The sequence below is a fragment of the Catharus ustulatus genome, chromosome 20 (genome assembly GCF_009819885.2).
Source record: "Catharus ustulatus isolate bCatUst1 chromosome 20, bCatUst1.pri.v2, whole genome shotgun sequence".
NCBI lineage: Eukaryota > Metazoa > Chordata > Aves > Passeriformes > Turdidae > Catharus > Catharus ustulatus.
In genome coordinates, this window is record NC_046240.1 from 8264153 (window position 1) to 8288306 (window position 24154).

General features: G+C 46.9%; 1 protein-coding gene across 4 annotated transcripts in view; it reads left to right on the plus strand.

Moving 5' to 3' along the window:
- The first annotated feature begins 206 nt into the window (after positions 1–206).
- Positions 207–24154, plus strand: part of RHBDL3 (rhomboid like 3) — a 57366-nt gene continuing 33418 nt past the window's right edge. Inside the window, exons 1-2 of one of the 4 annotated variants that reach the window (XM_033076655.1) lie at positions 207–338; positions 3821–3844. In XM_033076655.1, the coding sequence (XP_032932546.1) occupies positions 219–338; positions 3821–3844 (144 nt within the window). In that variant the 5' untranslated portion in view covers positions 207–218. Of the gene's footprint in view, positions 339–774; positions 862–3645; positions 3665–3820; positions 3845–24154 lie in introns of those variants that run through there. The other 3 variants (XM_033076657.2, XM_033076658.1, XM_033076656.1) reach the window with 3 other exon arrangements.

Below are 24154 nucleotides of genomic sequence, written 5' to 3' on the forward strand. Positions count from 1 at the left end.
GCAGGGGCGGAGGCGGGGAGGGGTCACTGCCCCGGCCGGAGCTCGGCCGCCGGGATGCCGCCCGCCGGCGCTGCCCGCGCTAATTGGATGTTCCGTGGATGGAGGATTTCCTCCCCTCTCGGCTGCGCTTGAAAGTTTGCCAACCAGCAGCTAGGTTTAATTTCTTTAAGGATCTGGGGAGAAGGGGGGCGGGGGCTGGAGGGGGACCGTTTCCAAGCATGGGAGACAGGCTGCCGGAGCCTCACGCCAGCTCTTCCCCTGCTGTCGCTGCCGGCTCGGAGGCGGAAGAAATCGAGGTGCTGGACTCCGAGGATGTCCTACCTATGGCTGCAGAGGATGTAAGTTTCCTTTGCTCGGTATCTTCCCCCCTCTCTCCCGGGCCGGTTTAATCGGCTCAAGCTATTCATAGCTGAAGCCCGGGATGGGCACAGGAGCGGGGCCGGTGACCCTGCGGGACCAGGGAAAGCCGCCGTCCCCGCCGCCGTCCCCGCCGTCCCCGCCGCCCTACGCGCGTCCCGCCGCTGGGTGTCTGCGGGCTCCAGCAGCCGCCGGGCTGGCTCCGGCTCCGGGGCCGCAGCTCCGGTCCCTCCAAGCCCCGGCGGCGCTGACAGGCTCCCGGTTCGCTGGGTACCCGCGTCCGGTGGGGAGATGCCGGCGGGCGGCGGCTGGCCGGGCAGCGGCGGCGGACTGCGCACGGACGCGACTCTGGAGCCCGGAGTGGGGCTGCCGCCTTGGCTCGAGGGGCTGCCAGGGGACAGAGAGCTTCTCCGGAGACACAGCCACCCCGAGGGTGACAGATGTGAAACGCTCTCTCTCTCGGGAGCTGCTCCCTCTTCCAGCCCCCGAACAACAAACAGTCGAGTAAGTTTTCTCCTCGGCTCGACAGAGCTGGTGGCTTCTCTCCACCCTCCGAGCTCTGATTGCCCGTGAGAGTGGGATAACTTGGCACCGGCTCTCTGCTCACCCAGCCCGAAGGACGCGAGGGGGTCCAGATCCGCTCCTGCCGTGCAGAGCGGCAGTGCCTGCAGAGCTGAGGTGCTTGTTCTGCATCTGCCGGACCCGGAGGCAGCAGCTCGCCCTGCACCTGTCTGGAGTGAGGGAACGTGAGAGATCCTGCATTCCTGGTGCATCCCAGGACTGCTCACAGCTCTCCTTCCCAGCGAGCTCGGCTGGGATGAGGACTGCAAAGTGTCTCCTTAGTCTGCAGCCTAAGTGCAGGGTCTGTTTCAGCCTGTCAGACATGAAGCAGAGATACTAAATGTCTTTCTGAAGCTCGGGTCTTGCACGGCTATAAAAGGGACACCTGGGAGCTGAACCTCCAGCAATAGTGCATCCCCTCGGCCCTCTCTACACCTTTTTGATGCTGCTGGAGGAAGCTGCCCAGGCATGCTTAGGGACAGAGCCTGCTCTTCTCCCCCCAGCCCTCCCTTCTGAATCACGTAGAATTCGTTTGCTGTTGGATTTTCCTCCCAGAGGGTAGCGGAGGAAGTGCAGTTGCTTGCTAGAGCTGCATTCCCCAGTCTGTATTCCTGAGCACAGTGCAGTCAGGAGGGAGCGTGTGATGCAGTTTGACCTCTGCTACAACACTGCCAGACAGTCCTAAGAGGAGATGCCTGACTCAGGGGTGTGTGTATCTTTGACTTGGAAAGGGAGGCTTTCCAGGAGCTTTCACAAAAATCCCAGTGCTTGCTTATGCCAGACTGTGACCTTTTCTTCTCTGACAAATTTTGTGCTTGTCTGGATGGTCCTACAAGAAAGATTTCCTGTTGTGATACACGTGGGCCCCTTGGAGTTGCTCCAGCCTCTACACAAATGCAGCCATTAGAAATTCAATTCTGCCAGGGGGCCCAGGAGATGCTGAAATGCTGAATGTTTGGCAGGATTTGGCTCCTGGGACAGGAGCTGCCCCTGATGAAGTCTAGATTCTCATCCCAGTTCTGTTGCTGCCTTGCTGCTTGACCTTGAGGTAGGACAGCTTGGGTCAGATCCAGCTTGCAGTGTCTCGCCATTGTTATTTGACTCTGGTGCCCTGTTTTCTATAATCAACAAAACTAAAGCCTGCAGCTGCACTGGTTATGGGAAGCTGCTGAGACCTGGCAATAGATGATGTGACAGAAGCCTGAGGTATCATGTATCATCTGCAAGTCAGAGAAGCAGGAAGTGGTGTAAATGCCCTCCTTCTACTCCTCCAAGATTTCCTGCTGAAACAAGCAGACCACGGAGCATCATGTCTGAAAATTTCAACTGCTCTGCGCTACTCTGTGCCCCCTGAGACCTAACTGAGGGTTGATTTTGTGTTATGACTATTACATCTGAAAGCCTGATGGAAGCTCTCTGGCTTGGCCAGCAAGAACTGACACAAGGTCAGTTCTTTATGTGTTATTAACCACAAAAATATAACATAGTGGAGGTTTGGCTGTCACAGCCTTGACAGTGTGTAACAGTTCAGTTGTGATGTCATTGTAGGTCTCAGAGCAGCATTCCATAAAGCAAGGATTCAGGCACTCCCAAAGTGTTCTGTTTAAAGTGCTGGGCTGATTTATGATGATAAATGGGAGCTTATAAATGGAGAGAGACATGGGGAGGAGGGGAGCCAACAACTTAACTAATGAAAAGGAATTCAGTGGCCTGATACCCTAATGTCTATCCAGTCAATTCTGCTTTAGATTTGCCTACCATATGAAAAGAAATGTTCTTCCAGGACTAGATAAGACTCTGACCAGATTTCTGCTTTGCTAATAGCATTGTGAGGAGATTTGTTTCTAAGAATCTGATATTTGTTGTTTTGCTCAATTAGGATTTTTTTGGGGGGGGAGGTGAATGAGGCAGAAAAAAGATGCTGAGCTGAACAGCACTTCAGACAACGGAGCTAGAAATGTGCAAATGTTTCTGGGGATCCTAAGCCAGTGGTTACCCCAGTGCTGCCCCATGGAAGTTGCTGTCTTCTCAACTGATGCCTAAATCTAGGATAGATGAGAGGCTTAAATAATTCATTGGGCATTTCCTCTGCTTCATGGGACAGTGAGGCAGCAAGTCTGGGTCAGGGAGGTGAGCTGACATCAGTCTCTCTACAAAGCATAAAGCAGAGCCAGCTTCTAGCTTATTTTTTCTGTTTCCAAGTGACAAGGCTTGTGGAGCATTCACATGGTTGTGAATACTGAAGTGGAGCTTCCTCCTATAAGGCATTTTTAAGGCAGATCTGATAGGAAAAAAGATGTGGGGTAAATCCTTGTAATGGGCTCTCTCCAGCCTCCCACCCTCCCACCTTGCACAAGAGGAATTACCTGCTTTTCAGATGTGGACATGTGCAGTTCAGAGAACTGATGGGTTATTCAAAAAGCCTGCAGAAAGCCAGAGTCAGGAGCAGGCAGTGGACAGGGCTCTGACAACCCAGCAAAGCAATTGATGGGTCAGTGTTGGGCCACAGCATCTCAGAAAGTGATCTGGAAAAACACTGCTAATTCATCCATTCCCTCAGTATGCACAGAGCTTTCCTGATCTCTGTGAGTAAAAACCCCTTTTTTCTTTGCTTGCTTGCAAATAGACAAAGTGGTGGAAAACAGAATTAACACGTGAATGTTTTGAGTTCGTCCTAATTCGGATTTGTTAGTGAAAACTGTTCTCCCTGTGTTTGGTAGATTCCCCTGCCTCCTCCTCCGGAAGGGTAGGTGATTCTGGGATGAAGAAGGATGTTGGAAATGGCTTTAAATAATTTGGTTATTTCTCTGTTAGAATATACTTCTACAGTTTACTGCATGTTAATGTCGTTGCTCTTATGCCTTCTTTTTATTCTTTTTTCCTCCCTTATGCTGCCTCTCAGCACTGGAAAGCCCTATTTGATCAGGTATGTGAACAGCTGATGCATTCTCTCTGTCTTGTGAGCAAAGAACCTAACCTCTGATTAATTTCCTCTGTACTGGCTTTTCCCTGCAATTAAAATACAGCCTAGCAGTAATGTGCTGCATGCTCCCAGTTCCCAGGATGCTGGTGCTCAAGTTGTAATTATCAGGGCTGCTTTGGGCCTTTCTCTCAGTTCCTCTTCAGAGGAGCCAGGGACAGGAGTGAGCCCATCCCTGGCGGCACAGGGGCTGAGCCAAGGTGCTGCAGCAGGTGCTCTGTTTGCTGCCGGTTGTGCTGTCCTTGCTTGTGGATTAAAGGATCTTCTACTCTTCCAGGCAGACAAACTAAGACCTGTAAAACCAGCACAGTGTTCTTTGAAATGGCTCCCCAGCTGCTAAACTCACTTCTGCAAGGTTACATCATCGAGGCAGGACCTGCTGCTTTAAACTTGCATAGGATTAACAAAGAATCTGCTTCTGTAGCAAAGACTGTGGTTGTGTCAGGTAACTGCCTTGGGTCAGATCTGTAGCTGGCTGAAGTCAGCACAGCTCTGCAGAGCACCAAACTATAGATGCTGAGATTTTGGGTTGTGGGTTCTAGTTTGTAAATTATGCTTTTAGCTGCTTTAACTGACATGTTTTCGTTGTGGTATGCCTTCCATCTGCTGGGTTGAAATGTGTAACAGCTATAAACTCCAGGAATTCTCCTAGAGCTGATTTGCTTCTAAACTGACTCTTGGTGTCATAAACTTTTGTGCTGTTGTGCATGCCTGTAAATGTCACCTTCTGTAAGGGAGCTCGCTCTGACGCTGGGATCATCCTGGCAATAAAGTTGGGATGGGATTTCATCCCTGCTTTATGAGGCGATAATCTTGCCTCTGTGTCTGGCTGAATTACAAAGCCAAAAGCTGTGGTGCAGCCTGTGAAAGGATGTCCTTGATACCCTGGGGGTTCTGTTATCATTCAGCTATTAGCTGGGGCTGCCTGTTCTGATCAGGAGTGCTCATTTATACCCGGTTAGCTGTGACCAACTGCTAATCCACGTGTCTGGACTGCAGCAGGTTGGCTGTGGCACAGTCAGCCAGGGCTAGAGCTGGGTATTGTGATTGTTGACCACACCTAAATTGTGTGGTGTGTTTGAATTCGCTGGGGTCACAGGGGATGCTGCCACTGAAAAGGTGGATGCACAATAAATTGCTTGTGGTCTGGGCTGAATGTTTGTTCCAGCCACTTTGAATTTTCCTGTCTCCAACACTGGCCTTAATTTGGAGTCTTATTCTACAAGCATCCTTTGAAGTCATTGAGTCCTTGTGGGATGGGGCTGTTGGCTGGTAGCTACCTTGGGCTCAAAGAGAGGAATCTGTAATTTCCCATTGGACTGCTTGAATAGTAGATGGGAATTTTTCCTTCTGTTTTTCTTTTCTTTTTAAGGGAAGGGAGAGTTTGGCTCTTGGGTGTACAGAACATTAGCCCAGTAACAATGGAGCAGGCTGTAGAGGCAGACCTTCAGCAATTAGCTATGTTTCAATTAGGGCTGCAGCTGAATTTTAAACCTTGTCTATAAGGCTTTATTATCAGAGAGAATGCAACCTGTGACAAGTATACATAAGTCCTGAATAAATCAATAACGTCCTTGTTGCCTGTGGGCAAAGCTGACGTCGTCCTGAAGCATTATATCAGCAAAGCAATGCAATTAGTCCTGCAGTGAATTGCAAGATGCTGTTTGTCATGGAACAAGGTTGCTATTCCCAGCAGCAGTGTTCTAGGAGAAGAGAGGGGGGCACTTTGTTTAGCTCTGATTGGCATCCATGTGAAACATGAGGACAGTCTCAATAACTACTGAAAGCCTGTGTGTTGACACTGGAACAGTTGCAGCTCTCCCTGGGAGTCAGGGCCTGGCTGGGTGTGTGCTGGGAGGGGAAATGGGTGGCCCAGGGTGCACGTGGGTTTGTGACTCAGGGGCTAGGACTGAGCTTTGAGAGCCACTCTCTTGGTTGAGACACATGGACCTCTGCACTCACCACCTCCCAGGAGAGCAAGAGAAGGCTCTGCAGAAAGTAAGAGCAGTTGGGAATTTTCAGGCTGGTAGTCTGCAAGTGCCTTGTTGGTTATACTCCATCATCCTTGTGAAGCAGAGGTCAGTGCACAAACACACAGCCTTTGAGAGAGGAAAAGAAATTATTATTAATGCTCTTTTTTTATTATTTTATTCTGAGGAGGTATTTTTAAAACTTTTACTTAAGCTTACTTTTCTGTTTAGACATGCAAAATTTAAGGGGTTTTGTTTTTTTATGCTCCCCCTCTCAGCTTAAATTAAAAATTCAGAACTTCTTGATGGAAAAATTGCTGCTCAGCCATAAAACAGTGCTTTTTTCCTTGGCTATTTTAGGAGAGAGGAGTGACTGACCATGTTTTCTGGGGGAATTTTTTATTTGTTTTGATCCAGATCTAATTTGTCACACCAGGAACTGTCAGTGACTCAAGCCAAGATCTTCAACCACTTACAGATTGATTAATTTAAGAAGTAAAGGAACTTAAATTCGACAAAAAGTCAGACCCAGAACTGCTTCCTATGCATTGAGGTTCAAAGAAGCCCCTCACAGGACAAAATCTGAACTATACTGAAGCAAACACCAAAATTCCTCCTGGATTTAGTGGGGTCAGCACTTCACCCAGGAGTTTGGGAACAAGCAGATAGACTCACAGCTCCTCAGTGCTGCAGCCACGCAGTTACAGTTCAGCTGCTGCCTCATACTGTGCTTGCAAGATGTGGTTTTTATTATGAGGCCATGGCCCTCGGGCAGCTCTAACTCACTTTTATATGGGAACTTTTATAGGGATTCATACATTTATTTATTGTGCTCATAAACACCCTCCACCCCCACACACACATTAGCTCCGCATCTGCTGCCTTCTGCAGAGCCTGCACCATCGCGTGCTCTGTGCTGTTTGTGTGAAGGATCTGAGCTCTGAGCAGAGCAAGCTCTCTCCATCCCTCTGCAATCACTTGGGGTTTTCTTCATTTGTTCCTCAGTGGCCAAAGCCCCATTTTTTTGTTAATCTTCTGGTAAAGTTGAAAATGCGACAATCCCAGGAGCAGCTGCTGACAATTTCATGCTTTTCTGTGCTAATAAGATTCATTAATTGCTTTGCACTCAGACATGAGAACATCTCCCAGTCCTTGCTGAAGCCAAGTTGCCTGATGGTTGGAGAGTGAGTCTGCAGATGAGTGTCCTGAGGGATTGGTCCTGCTTTGCAGTGTCCTCTCCAGGGCAGTTCTTCACCTCCACATCCCCAGTGCCCGTGCTCTGGCAATGACTGCAGCTCATTGGTGTTATCCAGCCCTGGGCTGGGCTGGGTGAAAGGGGCTGTCTAGGACAGCAGTGTTTGTTCTTGGGACAGACCTGCCTTCTGAAGGTGCTTTTAACCTTGTTAGATGCCAAGAGCTTGTATCATCTTCTGTTTACCCATCCCCATGGCTGCTGAGATTTTGAGGGTGAATTAGCATTATCAGCCCTCATCTTGGAGTTCTCACTTCTTCTCACCCATACCCTGGTTTGTAGTCATGACAACAAACTTGTTTTAAATAGACACACACAAAACTCTCCAAAAAGACCCTTCTCACTGGCTCAACACCTTGATCATATTGCTTGTCAATCCAGGCTGTGTTTTTGTTGCAGCTGCTTTAGAAATCCTAGATTCCTCCCTGAGACTTGTACGTGGGTGTGATGGCAACAGATGAACAGAGTTTATGGGGAATGCAGAGAGATGCCAAGTTACCCAGTCTGTGTAGGCAGCTAATGGAAAACTTGAGCTCAGAAACAAGGCTGAAGAGATAGACAAGCACTTGCCAGGGAGAGTTCAGTTGCTGACACGACCAGCAGTGGGTGCAGCTGAACCTGCTCCACCATGGTCTCATAAAACATTAAAACATGCTGTAAAAGATGCTGACTTTGCAGCTGCCTTAAATCCAGGGCTGGTTCCTGCACAATTGAAATTGCAGAGCAAACCATAAAATTGGGGCAGCTATTATCATGGTTGGTGGTAACTGAGGATGGGAATTATTTTGAACTTAATGATCTTTTATGTCCCTTTTCTCTGGGTATCCTTTAGTGCAAGCAGGCAGAGCTGTTTCCCACACTGTAAAAGAAATTCCATTTTATTTACTGGGGCACTGTTGAGCTAAACATAACCCTTCACGTTGAAAAATTTCCCTGCCTATTGTTGCTGGCAGTCCCCTTCCAGCTGTGGCTGCAAGACTCCTCCAGGCAGGTCACACTGAGCTGTAGGCAGTGGTTTGTGCCTTGAGATTTCACCTCTTTCTCTAACAAACAACTTGTGTCTCACTGCTGGTTTGTTGGATCACTGGGAACAGGTGGAGCACAAACTGTAATATAAAGAATAGGAAATGATGGCAGTGATGGCAGCAGTGTAGGCTGGGGGGTTGAGCCCAGGTTTGTGTGTAACCTTCAAGTCCTTGCCTGAATTTTGGACTGTTGCTGCCTTTTCATGTTCAGTGGGGCATCTGTCCACATTTAAATGGAGTGCTGCTGCAGATAGAGGCTACAGGAACTGTGATTAGGAAATAGTCATCAACCTGTTACTGCATCTGCTGAGGTGAGTGGGGAATCAGAGGTGCTGGTGGGAGCACTGTCCATGGTGGTAACAGATTAGCATCCCGGCCCCAAACCAGCCTCTGCCTTGTCTGCCATATCAGACACTTCTGAGAGTGTGACAAGAAATGTGTCCCCTTCTCCCCCTCTGTCAAGCTGTGCATTGTAAAGGGGAGAGACATTTTAAAATCTACAAGGGTCTCTTGGCAAAGCACAGAGGGGGTTCTGCATCTGCCCCACGCCTTGAAGTCTAATCTCATTTACAGTTGTCAGCGTGGGCTGCTGGAGGAGATGAAAGGAGGGGACAAGGAGGGAGAATAGATTAGTCCTGAGCAGAGGGCACTGGGAGTGCACCTGCCTCTGCCCCACTACCTTGAGGAGGGGCGGCAGTAGCAGCTGGGCATGTGTCATCTGCTGCTCTTTGAGGCACCAGCCATGGAGCACACGATTAATGACTCAGGGGGCTGGGCTTTTGTGAGTGAAAAAGCCCTGGGATTTAGGCTGGGCTCTCAGGCCTTTTCTCTGAGCAGCACCATCACTTTACATTTCTCAAGTGGTGTTGGGGTCACAGCAAGCTGCTGTCTTTGGCCACAATGCTTCCCTTTCTCCTCTCTCCCCAAACTGGGCTGACCTTTGTCATGCAGCATTAACCCTTTGACTCCTCCACTTTGGGTAATGGGGTAGGGGAAAAAAAATAATCCCTTCAAATTCATTGCCCTGTGGATAGCCTTGAAGGGAAGAAGGGGCTGGCAGAGAGGATCTGTTTTTGCTGAAGGAGATTGGTTTGCTGATGTCCTCTGGGTTATCAGTTCCTCACTGCCTTCATCCAGGGGCTTTTTTGAATGCAGCCTGGGAAAGGGGAGGGGAATTTATCCTTCCCTCAGTCAAGGAGGGAAACTTAGGCATTGAGCAGCAAATATATGTCCTAGAGACTATTCCTTCTGCAGGATAATGTCTTTTACCATGCTTGGATTAGCCTGTGTCCATCCCCAGTGTTGTTCCAGTGGATGGCAATCTCCCAGCACTTCAAGGCTTATACCCAGATTTGGCTTTTAGCCATGATAGCCTGGAGTGATAGCTCAGCATGAAAAAGCCACATGGAAGTCATTAATGATCTTCCTGCCCCTTGCAAGATGAACAGCAAAAATGTCCCAGGTTCCTCATCTAATACCTCTGTACAGGGAGCACCAGCCAGCCCTTACTCTGAGTGTGGATCTCTGAGATTGTATTTACACTCCCCTACAGGTTTGTGATCAGCTACCCCATCATTTCTCCTTTCCCTGGCTATTTGGGCACTCCTCTCTCCAATCCCAGCAGCCTGTACACAGACTGTTGACTTTGCCTAGTGCAAAAAGTTGGGTGTAGAAGCCATCAATATGAACCAGATATTGGCAGCATAGCAAACACAGCACTCCTAAGCTTGTGCCAGTAAAAGCAAGCATCTCCTGAAATGTTTCAAGGAGTCATAACAAACACACCAAAAAACACATGGACGCTGAGTCAGTCTTACACAGCTCATGAGTTACTGGCAGCCTGATGTCTTTAGGTTTGTAAAAAGCCTCAGGAGACTTCCTACTCATTACACATTTGTGTACCTTCCACGTCTGAGCCTAGAAACCTGTACTTGGAGTGCAGTGTCCAAGAGGGATGCTGAGCTGTGTCCAGAGCCATGTGTCTGATCCCAGCTGCAGTGGGGGCTTTGGAATCTCCACTCTGCCATTTCAGCTGAATGTGCAGGATGGGATTTAGGCACATAGATCCTTGCTAATGCATTGTAGTCAAATCCTGTCTTGCACATAGAAAATCACTGAAGCAATAAAAACATTTAAGCCTGCATGTTTAGAAAGAAAGGGGAGAAAAAGCCATAAACACAGAGTGGATTGATGCTGTTTTGCAAATCAGCTGGTGCATTGTGCTCTGTGGCTGTGTGCTGTCATGACAGAGAAGGGGAAGAGATCATCTGTCTCCAGAGGAACAAGCCAGCTGCTTAGCGAGTGGAAACAGTCTGGAGGTTTTTTTCTACACTATCATCTACACCTGTAACATTTACAGGACTTTTAAAGTTACTTTCTACCAGACAAAACAAATGTTTCTCCTGTACAGTAGGAAGTATGATGTTCCCATTGCTTTCTGGTATTTGCAGTCAGTGCAAAAGTACTGGGGCACATTTGCAAATTAAATGGAGCAGTGGGAGTGTTTGAGTTTGACAGCAAACCAAGGAAGCTGTGATCTCTTCCTGCCTCCTCACTAGGTGTTGTACTATATGTTGGTCTGAAATCAGTACCAACAGACCATGAGACAAAGTTGATGGGATTCAGCTGATGGGCTGTTTTCCTGCACCACTGTGCATACAGACTCCTGATCTCTGAATGGCCTGGATTTTTGTGTGATTCAGACCTTGTTGTGTTTGCCTGTTCAAGCTGTACAGCTTCTTTCCTTCTCCCACTTTCCTGAGTGGTGGCATCAACCCCAACTTGGCAGCTCGGGATGGCACAGGGTATTCTGTTCATTAGAGACAATATTTCTTGGTGGAAAGGCTAGTGAAAGTGCTAAATGTTTGTGATCCCTCTGAGTCTCACTTGGGCCTTGAATTCTTTCAACTTTCAAAGTAAAACCCCACACTAGCAAGACACAGAGAACTGATGTGTTCTTAGTGTCCTCCTGTTGCTTAGGAACAGCTATCTGCAGTGACCCTGTGTTGTTGGTGAGAGGAGTAAGGATGTTTGAAACTGGTGTTAAACAAGCAAGATCAATCTTACCCCTAGGATCTGTTCTTCATGTTCTTTGATATTCGATGTATTTTGTCAGTAGAAAATACTCTGGAGTCTCCTGAGTTGCATGAGGGAAAGATGAATGATACTGGAGGCAGAGCTGCTTGTGACTATGATCAGACCTCTGGTCTGATGCACTTCTTCAGGGCAATGTTCCCTGAGAAAACACCTCTGCCTCAGTGATCCTTCACAAATAGGTGCCAGTGATGATGGAGTCCCTGGTTTGTGTAGCATACTTGTTTGTGATGTACACTAGTAATGGAACTGTTTGTTGATAGCAGCCTGCAGCCAGTGAGATGGAGCTTTGCTTGCCTCTTGTCAGACAAGGGATCAGTATTATAGAAGGTGAAAAACTGGAAGTGTCTCAAAAACTATTGGAGGACCTGATCCTGAATGCTCTGACTTGGAAGCACTTGAAAACAAGTGTGGCAATTGTCCTGGATTGTTTATGTGTTTTGCTGGGGTTGGTGTCAGAATGGGGTGTGGCCTAAGGAATTTAGAGAGCAAAGTGGATTTTTAGTTCTGCCCTCGGGCTCTAAGACAGAGCCAGATGCTTGTCTTCCTGCCACTCCTCTCACATTTACCCTCCCACTGAGAAATAATGGGAATTAGGACTTGAGCATCTTTTCTCACTGCAGGCAGTGGCCTCCATGGAATGATGTTGGTTTTCAGCCTTGTGTTTTGCCCTGGGGAGGAAAATCAAAGTGTTTATTGTGGTTCCTTCTTCCATTTGAGCTTCTGCCTCTTCCCTCAGCTACTCCCTCTTGGTTGCTGATAGAGGAGTTGCTTTTGCACACAGTCCCACTATCGCTGGATTTCTGTCTCTAGGTTGTTCTCCTCTAACAATAGTATTTAGGTCTTGGGAAAATGTTTGTTTTTGCATGGATTTGTGCATTTAGGCAGCCCTTTTGGGGGAGACTGCTGTGGAGAGCGTGGGAGATGATCCTGCTGCTGCTGCTGCTGTCCTTGGTCTCTGAGCTGTGCCTGGAGACCATGGCTGGAGGAATAATTTCCTTCCAACCTAAATAAAATGTCTGAAGAATTGTTATAAAGCTGTAAGTTTGCTTCATCACTGGGAACTGTTTGAGCAGGTCTTGTGCATATGTGTTGTGTGCAGGATGTGCCTTTGACATGTTAAATATTCTGGTGTTGTCTCCTCTAGGACTTAATGAACCAAACTCCCCTTCAACAAGACCAGTGCTCTGGATGGCATGTCCAGGATAGTGATAGCCAAAATTCCTCCCAAAGAATTGTTTTAATGTATCTGAAACAGTGTTTTCCCTCTTTATTCCCCCTGTGCTCCATGAGCTAAGAGCTGCCATTGCTGCCCTGATTTATGGGATCTTTGAGTGTTGGTACTAGTGGCCAAGAAGACCCAGAAAGTCATTAGCCAGCTGCTGATTTATGACCCTAGTGAACAGTCCTGAAAAGCATAGTAAGACTTTTCTGAGCCTTTTGCAGTTCCAGCTGACTGGGAGCTCCAGACTGTTATTTGACCATGTGGAGTAATAAAACTGTGAAAACTAATTAACTTTTGTTCCTACTGCAAAACAAACAAGATCATGCAAAAATACTCCACATTTGCAAGCAACAGTGACTTTATGGGTTTATAAACCTGTGTTTAATGACCAAGCATGTAGTGCCATGTGTGAAGTGTGCTCCTTTTGCTGACTTCCAAAGCTGAACAGAATATAACCAGCTTTACCCATCACTGGGGCTCTGAATACCAGCTTGGGATAACGTCCTCTTTCCTCCTTATTGATTATGTAGCTGATATGTGCACAGAGGTTAGACACAAAGCTGCATTGGATGGTTTCTTGTAGTCTAAAGCAGCCTGAACTATGCTGAGCCACTGCAGTTCATTTCAGAGAAGATGCTCTCTGCAGTGTGAGTACTGTAGTCTTTCTGAGGTCATTCTCTGCTGCTCAGATGTAGGTGAATGAGCTCTTTCTCAGTGGGAACACCAAGGTGTATTTCTGATGTTAGCAGGCAAAGAGTCAGCCCTGCTCAGGACCCGTCTGCTGTGCTGGGGATGCTCTGTGTGTGCCAGCTGTGATGTTGACATCAGAGCAGAGATGTTTCCGAGTGCCCTGGTGTTGTGTTCCTCACCGGTGGCAAGGCACTTACCAACACTGTAAAGATGATCCGGCCTCTGTCATCCGACACCGGTTCGGAGGGAGGCGATGTCTGGCTGTTCTCCCTTAATCAAATTGCTGAGGTAACCCTCCCGCGGTCCCCTCAGCCCTGCATTACTCAGCAGTCCCTAATACTGGATTTAACTCTGTGTTCTTAGACTCAAAGATGTTGATTCCTGTTGTCCTTTCCTAGGATCTATCATTTAGCCAAGATACTTCTCATGATTGCTGATACAGGAGCAGGTATTTGGAATTTGAAAGAGAAATCATCTTAAAAGCAGGAAAACTGTGATGTGACAAGATTTTTAAAAAATTATTTATTCTCTTTCTGATGGATGTGCTCAAGTTGTCATGGTTCTCAGTACTGGAACACCAGCCAGCATGGGTCTACCCCAGCTTTAGTTTTCTCCACAAAGCTAAGTATTATTGCAGAGCTATTATTAACCTAAAATAAATGTGTGTGCATACTCGCTGCTATAGAATTCTGTTTTTCACGCATCAAATCAAGTCCCTGTGGATTTTCACCTCCCTCCCAAATCTGGCAGACAGTGAAAAGGGGAGCTATTTTTAATCTGAAATGTTCTGTGTTTTGAGTCCAGAGTATGAAAATGTAGTTTTTCTCCTGACAAGTTTCATGGATTATTGCTATCAAGCTTCATGTCTATAAAGGAAGGATAAAACTTCCTTCAGGAAGGGCAGAAGTTCTGATTTTGGGGGTTACAGATTTTAGTTCCTTTGAGAAACTGAAAAACAGTGACAGTCACTGTCCTCATATTAAAGAATTTACCAAGAAGGAGGAAGAATTTATCAGAGGAGAAAAACAAAAGTCTTGTGTGGTAGAGTGGTGTCAAAAGACCCAGTTCCCTTCCAGGGGGGAAGATGACAGTCACTGGATTAGGAATCATTTACCTGAAACAATATTTCTGGCAACCAGAGAGATTGGCATCACAGTCAGAATGGTGCTTACAAACATTTCATCATCTCCTTGCTGTCACTACAGTTCTGTAATCCCACTGGAGTGCCTGCTCCATCTGTCCCCCTGAAAGACTGACATATATTGTCCAGGGGAGATGAATTTCTGGTTCAAATGCATTCCCTGCCCAGAAGAAATGGATATGGAAAAAGTTTCCACCTTTCCCCACTGAATGTGCCCTCCTGTGCCTGAGCCCTGTCTGATGGACCAAAGGGGAGGTGACTCTCCAGAGCAGGTCCCTCCTTCCATGCTGAGTGTCCTGCACCCAGGGGTGTGGTGATGGGATAAAGTTGTTACCAACATGCAGATGCTGGTCTCAGCAATAAGGGCTGAGGCCACTGGCTTCTTTTTGCTCTATAGGGAGGAAGAGGGAGAGAGGCAGAGCAGATCTGATTGTACAGGAAGGCTTGAGTTGGGGAAAAGCAGAGTGCCCAGTTTTGCAAGGTAGCTTTGGGTCAGGACTTCAGGCCAGGCAGGAGACAGGAAACCATGGATGCAACAGGAGCAACATTCCCATGTCAGCATTGAACCAACACTGGTGGAGCTGCTCCAATGCAAAGCCCAGCTCATCTTTTCTCTGGCTCCCAGTGCTGAAGGGGCTGCTTGTGCCAGTCCAGGTGGTCTCTGTGCTGATGCCCCTTGAATTGGGACAGCCTCAGCTGCCCTGCTGCAGCCTTTTTACACATAGAGTTACAGCTAAAGAAACAAGGTAAGAGGAGTTCCCTGCAGTTGTATGGGCAGAACTTCCTTGCTGAGTAGATTCCCACCCTGGTTTCCTCCTGGCAGTACGTGGTAGGCACAGCGCTGGTCTTTGCTGTAAGGAGTGTCTAAGGCAGCCCATCAGTCACAGCATCCTGGCACCTGGAAAGGCTTAGGGGGACAGCCAAGCTCTGAGCCCAGCAGCTCTCCCACGAGGCTGCCCTGCAATGTGCTCCTCTCTTTTCTGCCTGATGGAGCAGAAAAAGGGAGGAGCAGCAGTTGTCTCCCAGGGCTGGCCGGGTCACTGGTGTTCCTGCCTGGCCATCCTCTTGCCGGTGTTGCTCAGCAGATATGTCACTAAACAGCAGCAGAGAGAGACTCAGTGGCTCAGATCTGATTAACCTCTACAACTTTATCCTCTGTCTTAATTGGATTAGCTGCAGGGGGGTGGTTTTGTTCTTGTTCCTGATTTTTTCTTAAACAGGTACTTATCACTGTGACATCTGATGGAAGCAACAAGTACGAATAGCAAGACCTGTGAATTAACAAGCAGTGTTTGCTTCTTCCCCACTGCTCAACTAACAGATCCTGCCCTTCCTTTCTAACATACTGCTGAAACTGGTGCCTGTGAGATGCTTTGAGAAAGCCCTGCAGTCAGATCTCTTGGGAGGTGTGGGCTTTGCCTAACAGCCTGAACCCAGAGTCCCTGATTGGTAACTACAGCTCTGTCCCTTTTGGGAAGGATTTCTGCTCAGTAAATGTTCAAAGCAGTATTAACTTTCCATGTTCAGTTTCTTTCATCTTTTGTCTGAGCTTTTTAGTTTCCTTCAGAGCCTGATTCTTCTGCACCTCGGGGTTTTTGCATGTATCACCACAGTGGCTGTGGGTTGTAGGGAATTGGCCTTATTCAACACTGCAATAGCCCTTCCTCTTCCAGGACTTCAAAGCTCGTTCTCCAGTTTCAGTTCATTTAATTTCATAGGTGAGAAGATGGAATAAGGAGATCAGTTACCATATTCTGTTACAGCTGTCTTCTACAGACTGAAAAAAAGAATTGAATCCATTAGATTGTGGGATTGCCCCTAATTCCTCTAGGTGTCTACCTGTGGTGCCCAATTGAAAAAAGGAAAACCAGTAAAGAGGAGTCTTTTCCCCATATCTATTCTGCCTGCAGCACCCGGTTTCCTTTTCAAGAAGCTTAAAATAGAAGCCCTTTCCCTTGCCACAGCTGTAATTGGTGCTGGATTGGGCACTGGAGAAGTGATGGAGGGGGTACAGGCTGCTGAGAAGCTCTCTCTTACATCTGTTTCTAGACAGCTGTGCACAAAGAGCGAATTGTAGGTGTGATATCAGCCACAGTTCTGTTCCAGAACCATGGAATAATAGATGTACCAGCAACAGTCTGGCTGTTTCAACATCAAAAGTGCTGTTACATTAAAGCTGGCAATACTGCCTGCCTTGGCAAAAGCCTGACAAAGTGTTCCAGGGTTTTAATGTATATTCAGATAAACAGTGAGGTTCAGGCCTTTGAATTTGGTCCATGTACAATAGCAAGGGTTTTAGTGACTTGGTAAGAAGGTAGCTCCAAGGAATTCCCTCTTTGTACAGGGCCTGAATGTAATTAATTTGTGAACACTGCGGGCAGCACAGTTACAGTCTCACAGCAGAGGGTTCAGTGCTTCTTGGCACCTGGGGTGCCTTTGCAGGGTGTGTGGTTGTCAGGCACAGGCTCTGCTGCTGCTCCTAAAGAAAACATAATCATTAAGTTGAGTTATAATGGACATTAGTTTCCTTTTTCAGATTTCATGCATTAATGTATTTTGTGTCCACTGGCCCCCTGGCTGCTCACAGGTTGGATATGTAAATTGGTAGCTGCAGAGGATGACTGATCTGTTAATAGGTGGAATTTGATGCTCATAAAAGGAATGCATTTAATGTTGCATGGCAATGGTTTGCTTGAATTTTTAAGTCTCCTGAGGATCTCTTACTTGGAATTCTGTGGCTCCAGCTGTATTTGTTACAAAAAGCAATATAAATGGAGAGGCCCTGTGGTTTGTGAGGGCTGGCTGTTCTGTTGTCTGTGTGTATCACTTAACTTTTTCTGTATCAAATATTATTCCAAGGAAGCTGTGAAAGTGGGAAATGTAATGATATCTGAAAACAAAACACTGAAGTCAAATTCATGGTGTGCATAGAAATAGCTGTCTTTGGAGATCTGCTCAGATAATATTTTCCAGGAAAAACCAAGTTTTAGTAGATAATTTTTCATTAGTAGGCTTTCATTGAGGGTTACAGAGGACTAAAAAGATTTGGTGGGTCATTAAAATAAGTACTGATCTGCCACTGTGGGGTTTTAAACACAAAATCCTGGCCTCTTGGAAGGGGCCCCTGGCTTCCTTCAGGCCCCATGCTAATTCCATTGCTGGTTTAGGAAGAGTAACGACTTCCACTGATTTTAATTTTACAATGTTTCTTTTAGCATGCAGGCATTGAAATATTCAATTTCTTTTGCTGAGGGTTTCATTAAAGGAAGCTGTGTGCTTCCTCCATAGCAGAGCATTTGTGTGATAAATTGCATTTTATAAACACATGAGGTGGTGATGATCCCTCAGATATTGCAAAGCTACACTCTGAAAATATTGGTGCTTCAAGTTTTTCCCTTTAGCACTGTGAGACAAATACCTCAGCTCCTCATTACTTCCACAAGCCTGGGCTGAAGGGACAGTAGCAAATATGCAGGGAGAATATTGTGATACGCACCATAAAGTTGAGACAAGGTGAAAGGAATATACAGGCTCAAATGATCCCTTCCCCTGAGGCTTTTATGATTTATTTGAATATTTTCTAAGGTGAAGTACTGGATCCAAGCCTTGCTAGTGGCCAGCATCTTTCATGTCAGACAAAATATCTTTTACTGATGTCTTCCTTGGCCACCACCCCTCCAGATGCTGATGATTTCAGCACAGCAGAGTTTGGCTGGGCAAAGTCTATCACTGCTGCCATGATGTGCTGCTCCATGGGTACTGCATCCACCTCTGCCTGTTCTCAGGGGATGTGTGCCAGGGTTGTACTGAACAGTGTCTCAGTTTTGCAGCCTGAGGAAATGACCGTGGTTTGCTGTGTTTCTGAGGAGGCCATTGAAAGAGCCTGGTTTGCTGTGTGGGCAGCAGGAACAGAACCAGGCTGAAGTACCAGTGTGGAATGGCTGAGACTGTGGGTGGCACCTCCATGACATTTCTTTCTCTCATTGTGGCATTTGAAAATACTCCCCCAGAGGCAAGAAGGGGTGCCTGGTTATGATGTCTTGTGTCTGAAGCTGCCTAGTTGTGATTGCAGGGATCTGCAGCCTGCTCTGGGTTAGTGTAAACACATCTTTCAACTTGTAAGAAACCTGCTGTGTTTCCTTGAAGGACATCAGTGAGTATGAGGCAAACCTCAGCTGCTTTTCTTCTGGAGTCTTGGTCTCCCAAATAAGATTCTCATGAGTCTTTTCTCAAATCCATGAATTCAGTGGCAGCTGAAGGTATTTGGCAGCTTTGGGTACCAGTCACTCCTTGTGGCTGCAGAAGGCAGCATTGCACTGTGGACAGGTCACTGTAACCACCAGCTCTGTGCCAAGAGTGGTGGTGTCCCTGAGTTCTGGTGTCACTGAGCCCTGGTGTCACTGAGCACTGGTGTCCCTGAGCTCTGGTGCCACTGAGGTGTTGCTTGTGCTGCCTGAGCTCACAGCCCTGCTGCACACATCTCATGTGGCTCAAGGGAGAAGGAACAGTGAGGGATGTAGAGGGATGAAAATAACTTCAAGAAATTTCCCACCTTCCCTATCAGCCCCCAGTGCAGATCAAAGTTCTCTAGAATGTTCCTTTTCCTTGGTGTAGGAGGTATTATCACTTCAGTTTGTCTGAGACCAGGACCACAAGGCCTGGGAAGGGAAGAATGAATGGAGCAGCTACTCACCAGGACCTGCTTCTTCTGGTGACACCAGGTGGCAGTTTCTGAAACAATTTTTAATTTAGCTACCTCCAAACTCAATAGAGTTGAGAATTGGAGCAAGCAGTACTGTTCCATTTAAATGGCTATATAATTTTAATTGACATAATAAAGACTAATGTGTAGTATAATTAATTTTTTCATGCAATAAAATAGGACAGGAATTAATCTCAGCTAAGCAACCAATCTGTTGTATTTCCTTACTTGCTACAATGAACATTTTTTATGCAGTGAGATTTTTCTAGCATAGAAATGCTGAGAGTAGAGGGTGATGGCCATGGGCTTGCTTTCTAGCTGACCCAAGCATGCTGATGTGTAGTACTTTACTGAGGGCTAACCAAAACTAAAAATCCTGTCTGTATCTCCTGTCCAGCTCCTCCAAGTCAATGTGATGAGCAGAGCCTGGTTTTATCTGTTCTCCATCTGTCCCTTCCTCCCTCATCTTCGCTATGATTAATTGTGAATGTCTGGCCTGGGAGATTGCCTCTTAGCACAGTGCTGATGGGATCTTTCCAAGGAGGATTAAGGCTGGAGTGGATTGGCAGGAGATGGTATCCTTGCTGTGGGAAGTTTGCCAGATGTGTGCAGGCTTAGTGCTGCTGCTCTTCCAGTTACTCCAGTTCATATCTGGACATGGGAAGGGGCAGTTGCAGCTCCATGACCTCAGTACATCAAGCCAGATGTGGTCTGCTCCAGGTTTGGGAGAGGCCTCCTGCACCCAGCTGCTGCACATGGCCTTTGAGGAGACTTTGTCTGTTTGAGCTGCTGCACATGGCCTTTGAGGAGACTTTTTGTCTGTTTGAGCTGCTGCACATGGCCTTTGAGGAGACTTTCTGTCTGTTTGCATCATCTCTACCATCCCATGGAGATGATTTCACACCTGTCCAGGTGTGGAGCACTGTGTGGCCATGGGGCTTTAATTAAGGCAGTGCTAACACTAACAGAGTGGTGGGAGTGCTGGCAGGGGGAGTTGAGATGTCATTTCTTACCATGTCATGCTCCCCAGGTGGTTAATGTGTCTGTAAATCACACAAGTGCTTTCCTGTGGCTTTGCTTTCTGCTGCTGCCTCAGCTGCCAGGATTTCGTGGGACACAGATCTCAGCTTGTGGCAAAAGCACAGCCCCCTTTCCCTGTAAAGGTACTTGGAATGCATTTCCAGTGCCCTAAAGCATAAGCATGGGCCCTGCTAAGCTCGCTGAATCTAGGCTCTGAGAGTTTATATTTAATTTTGTTTTATCAGGTTTGCTTTCCCCTGGAGTCTGTATTTTTTCCTGTGTCTGTGCATCCCATGGCATTTCAGAAGGCTGGGAGTTTCCCCTTACTTGGTTAGTCTCCCATTCTGCTCCTGGGAAGCCCTTGGACCCTTGTTGCTATTTCCCAAAGGTGGCATGTGTCCTGCAGTACAAAAGGTGTCTGTCACCTTGCAAGGACAGCCTGGGGCCTGGAGGGATGATTGTTGCTGACTGTAGTAGCACAGGTGATGACTCTTTTTCCATATTCAGGACAGACCAGCAGAAACTTTCTGTGCTTTGAAGCCATCACAGCAGGGGGGGTTTCCATGTGTGTTGATGCTTTCTACAGCTACAGCAGTTGCAAAAAAAATCTTCTCCCAGTCTTCTAGGGAGAAATCTTAGTCTCTAATTCATCTCAGACTCTGAATCTTAAAGATAGCCACGTAAAACCAGCAGACACCAAAGGGCTCAATTTTGTTGGCTTCTTGAAGGGGATGTCAAGAGATGTTTACTGCACTGAGAAGCATTTTTGGATTTATGTATTTCTTTTTGTATGAAAATCTCACTGGCTGATATTCCCATGTCCCTTTGAAGCCGTTTGAAATTACATTTTGTTTCCTTCATTAAAAGTATTTGTATCCTGGTTCATGGGACTGTACAACTAGAAATTAAAACACTGCTTGGTATTTCCTTGCCCATCCTATCTGTTCTTCATCCCCAGCTCCTTTCAGCTCTCCCCAGCTCTCCCCCCTTCCCTCCCCACCTCGCCTTGAAGGGCTGGGAAAGCCGGCGCTGGCGCATTATGTTGCCTGTCTGATTGTTGTGGGGTTGTGTTTGTGCGGGGAAGGTCACGAGACAAAAAGACCACCAGGCAGGAGTGGGTGGGGGGTGTTCAGTCTTTTTCCATTCAGGCCTTTTGGCAATGGGTGGGAAGAGTCTTGTTTGCATGACAGGATTTCAGGGGGCCATTGCTTTTTGTTTAGGTTTCTTCCACTGCGGCTGCAATGGGCCCTGGAGGGTTACAACAAAAGTAGAGCTTATATTATGAGATTCATGGGGCTGAAGCAAAGCTGTCAGTGCAGGAGTGACTGAGCCTGACTAGCTGCTGTGCTCTTGCAGCCTGGAAACTGCCAGCAATTGCTCTGGCTGGGGTGTTTGTGCCATGTCCAGTTCTGGCTGTGGTGGGTGCTCTGACTCTTGTGGGCTGAGATCCTTAGTGGGATAAATGCTCTGGAAGTGTTCTGTCTGTGGAATGAGGGTTGGAATGCAGGGGGACACCTCCACAGACCTGTCACAGTGGCTGTGCTCCCCTGAGTATTTCTGAGACTTCCAGCCAGTGATTTTTATTTGCAGCATCTGCCTCTTTCCTTGCTATCAGGACATTTTTGAGAGCGTTCTTGTGTTTAAACAGTGCTCACTTCCTTGTCATCTCTGTGAGAAGCTGAGCTGCTGTTCCTTGGATGCGGCTCTCCCCTCACCCCATCCTTAGAAAGCAGCTCAGTCTATATTTACCACTGGTGTGCACAAAGGCAAACATTGTCAGGGACTCATTGTAACTGTCCCAATTACCCTGTTTTCATTTGCATAAGAAGATTGACCAGCCTGTGGTAGTGGCGCTGCCTTGGCTGTCTGATGTGGGACACTATCATTTGGGAAGCAGGAAAGAGCTGGAATCCCCAGGCTGGATGTGGGATGGAGGGACAGGGAATGAATGTTTTGGTCCCTACCAGCACGGGTGTAGCAGCCCTTCCTGAAGGGAGGATAACTTGTCAAATCTCAGGCACTGCATCCTGTCTGACTCAGATGTAAGATGTGCCAACTTCCCTAAGATGCAGATTCCTGGTACCCCAAGCATGCCTGAGCATCTGGCTGTCCCATAGGGGTAAATCCTTTCCCTGCATAGTGTGTATGTGTGTATTTATGTATTTTTTTGTCAGTAGGTGTTGACCCTGCTCAAATGCTTCTAGACTAAGCAGTGACCTGCTGTGTGTTTGCCACTTCCCTCAGGCACATGTAACCTCTCCTCCTTGTGTGTGGATTTTTTCCAGAAAGATAGCTGTTCCTGCAGGCAGGCACTAATGCAAGAGGAAAGCAGCTGGGATGGAGCAGAAGTCAGGAAGCAGGCTGAAATTGTGTGATGTCTAAACCCAAAGCTATAGCTAGTGCTGGTAGGACTTGCAGTGCAGCAGCTGCACAGCTCTCACTCCTCTCACTGGATTGAGAATGATTCATATTTTCTCTCCACATGTAACGTGATCTCCCTGTGCCCAGGCTGGCAGATGGAAACCCAGAACTCTCTTCAGTTTGCAGTAGTGGTTCTTCATGGCTCAGCTGGCCTGTGAGGCTGCAGTGTGAGCTTTGGCAGAGCAGCCTGTCTGTTCCCCTTGCCCCTGCTGTGTGTGTGCCTGCACAGACCCCATCCATGGCATCTCCTACTCTTGGATATCTTTCCTTGTTGCTTGTGGATATCACCAAGCTTAGTGTGCTTCACAGAGATGCTTTGACCTTTACTCCCTCTTACCCCATCCTTCAAAACCCCCCTGTAGTATTTGGCAATTTAAAATCTTTATTAGTTAGTTATTAGGTGGCAGTACAGAAGTGTATATGGAGGTGGCTGGAGCACAGACAGCTCATCTCATCTACAGTAGTATTTTAAACCTCTTGCATCATTGGGTGAGTTACTGTCTCTGCAATTTACTTTGGTAATTTGTAATTTGGTAATTACTGGGGTGAATTACTTTGCCTGTTTCCCAATTCAAAAGTGGAACTCCTTATAAAGTGATACCACTGTGACTCATAAGGAGCACAAATTATCATTTTAAAATGTACTATGTCCTAGAGCCCTGATTGCTAACAGCCAGATCCCAAGTCTCTGTCCTTATATTTTTGGACCTCTGTGAGAGGGATTGGATGATCCAGCCCAGATTTCTCAGGAATTCCTTTATTCTTTTATTGGCAGGACATAGAACAGAGAAAGAAATCCTTGTGTGTTTTCTCAGATGAGATGCTGCTTGTGCCCTGACTCCAGGGCACTCACATTTTTTGCCTGAAATCACCCACATTGGTATTGTTATGTTTGCTTGGTGCAAGGAGCATCAAAAAAGAAAGGGACAGAACAGAGTCTCAAGTTGGGGCACAGATGGGCCTCTCATGGTTCCTCTAGCAACCCTTTAAAAGCCAGTTTGTATGTTTGACTTCCCTGGTGTGTTGAAAAGGCAAAATAGGGTCAAGTCTTAAATTTAAATTGTGTTTGTTTTTGCAGGGAGTGTCCTACCTTCTACTGCATTTCTATGACCTCTCATTTAACCTAACATTTTACTGGGGTCTATTTATGATCAAGAAAACACATGCTCCAGACACTGAATTAGCTTTTACATGGTTGTTCCTAACAAATATGAAGTGAAATACTATGATCTAAGGCCTTACACTATCCCTTTTAAGCTGAGTCACTGTGTCTTTTGCTTTGCATTGGGAAAATAGCTTTTACACATGTCCAGGCAGGTGGGACTGAAAGGCCTAGGAGGAAAACAGAGACACTGGCCACCCAAAAAGGATGGAAGGGCATCCAGTTTTCAGCTCTGCCAGTGAGGTTCAAGTAATAAGATGTGCCCTTTTAAAATGCTTTGTTTTCCCCAGCTGTGCAAAGGGAGGAGGTGGATGAATAATAATGCAGAGAGTTTTGTTTGAAATTCACCAAAAGGCTGGGGAAAGCACTGCTTTTTTTCTTTTCAAGCAAAATATTTAATTTTATTTGAGCTGAACCATCTGGGCACTCAGAATAGGAATGTAAATGACAGTTTTAAGGAAACATTTTGAAAATGGCAGTGTCCAGTGCTTTGGCCTTTTAGAGTCTGAAGGAACTTCTAAACAATCAATATTCAAATCTAAGGAAAATTCTCAG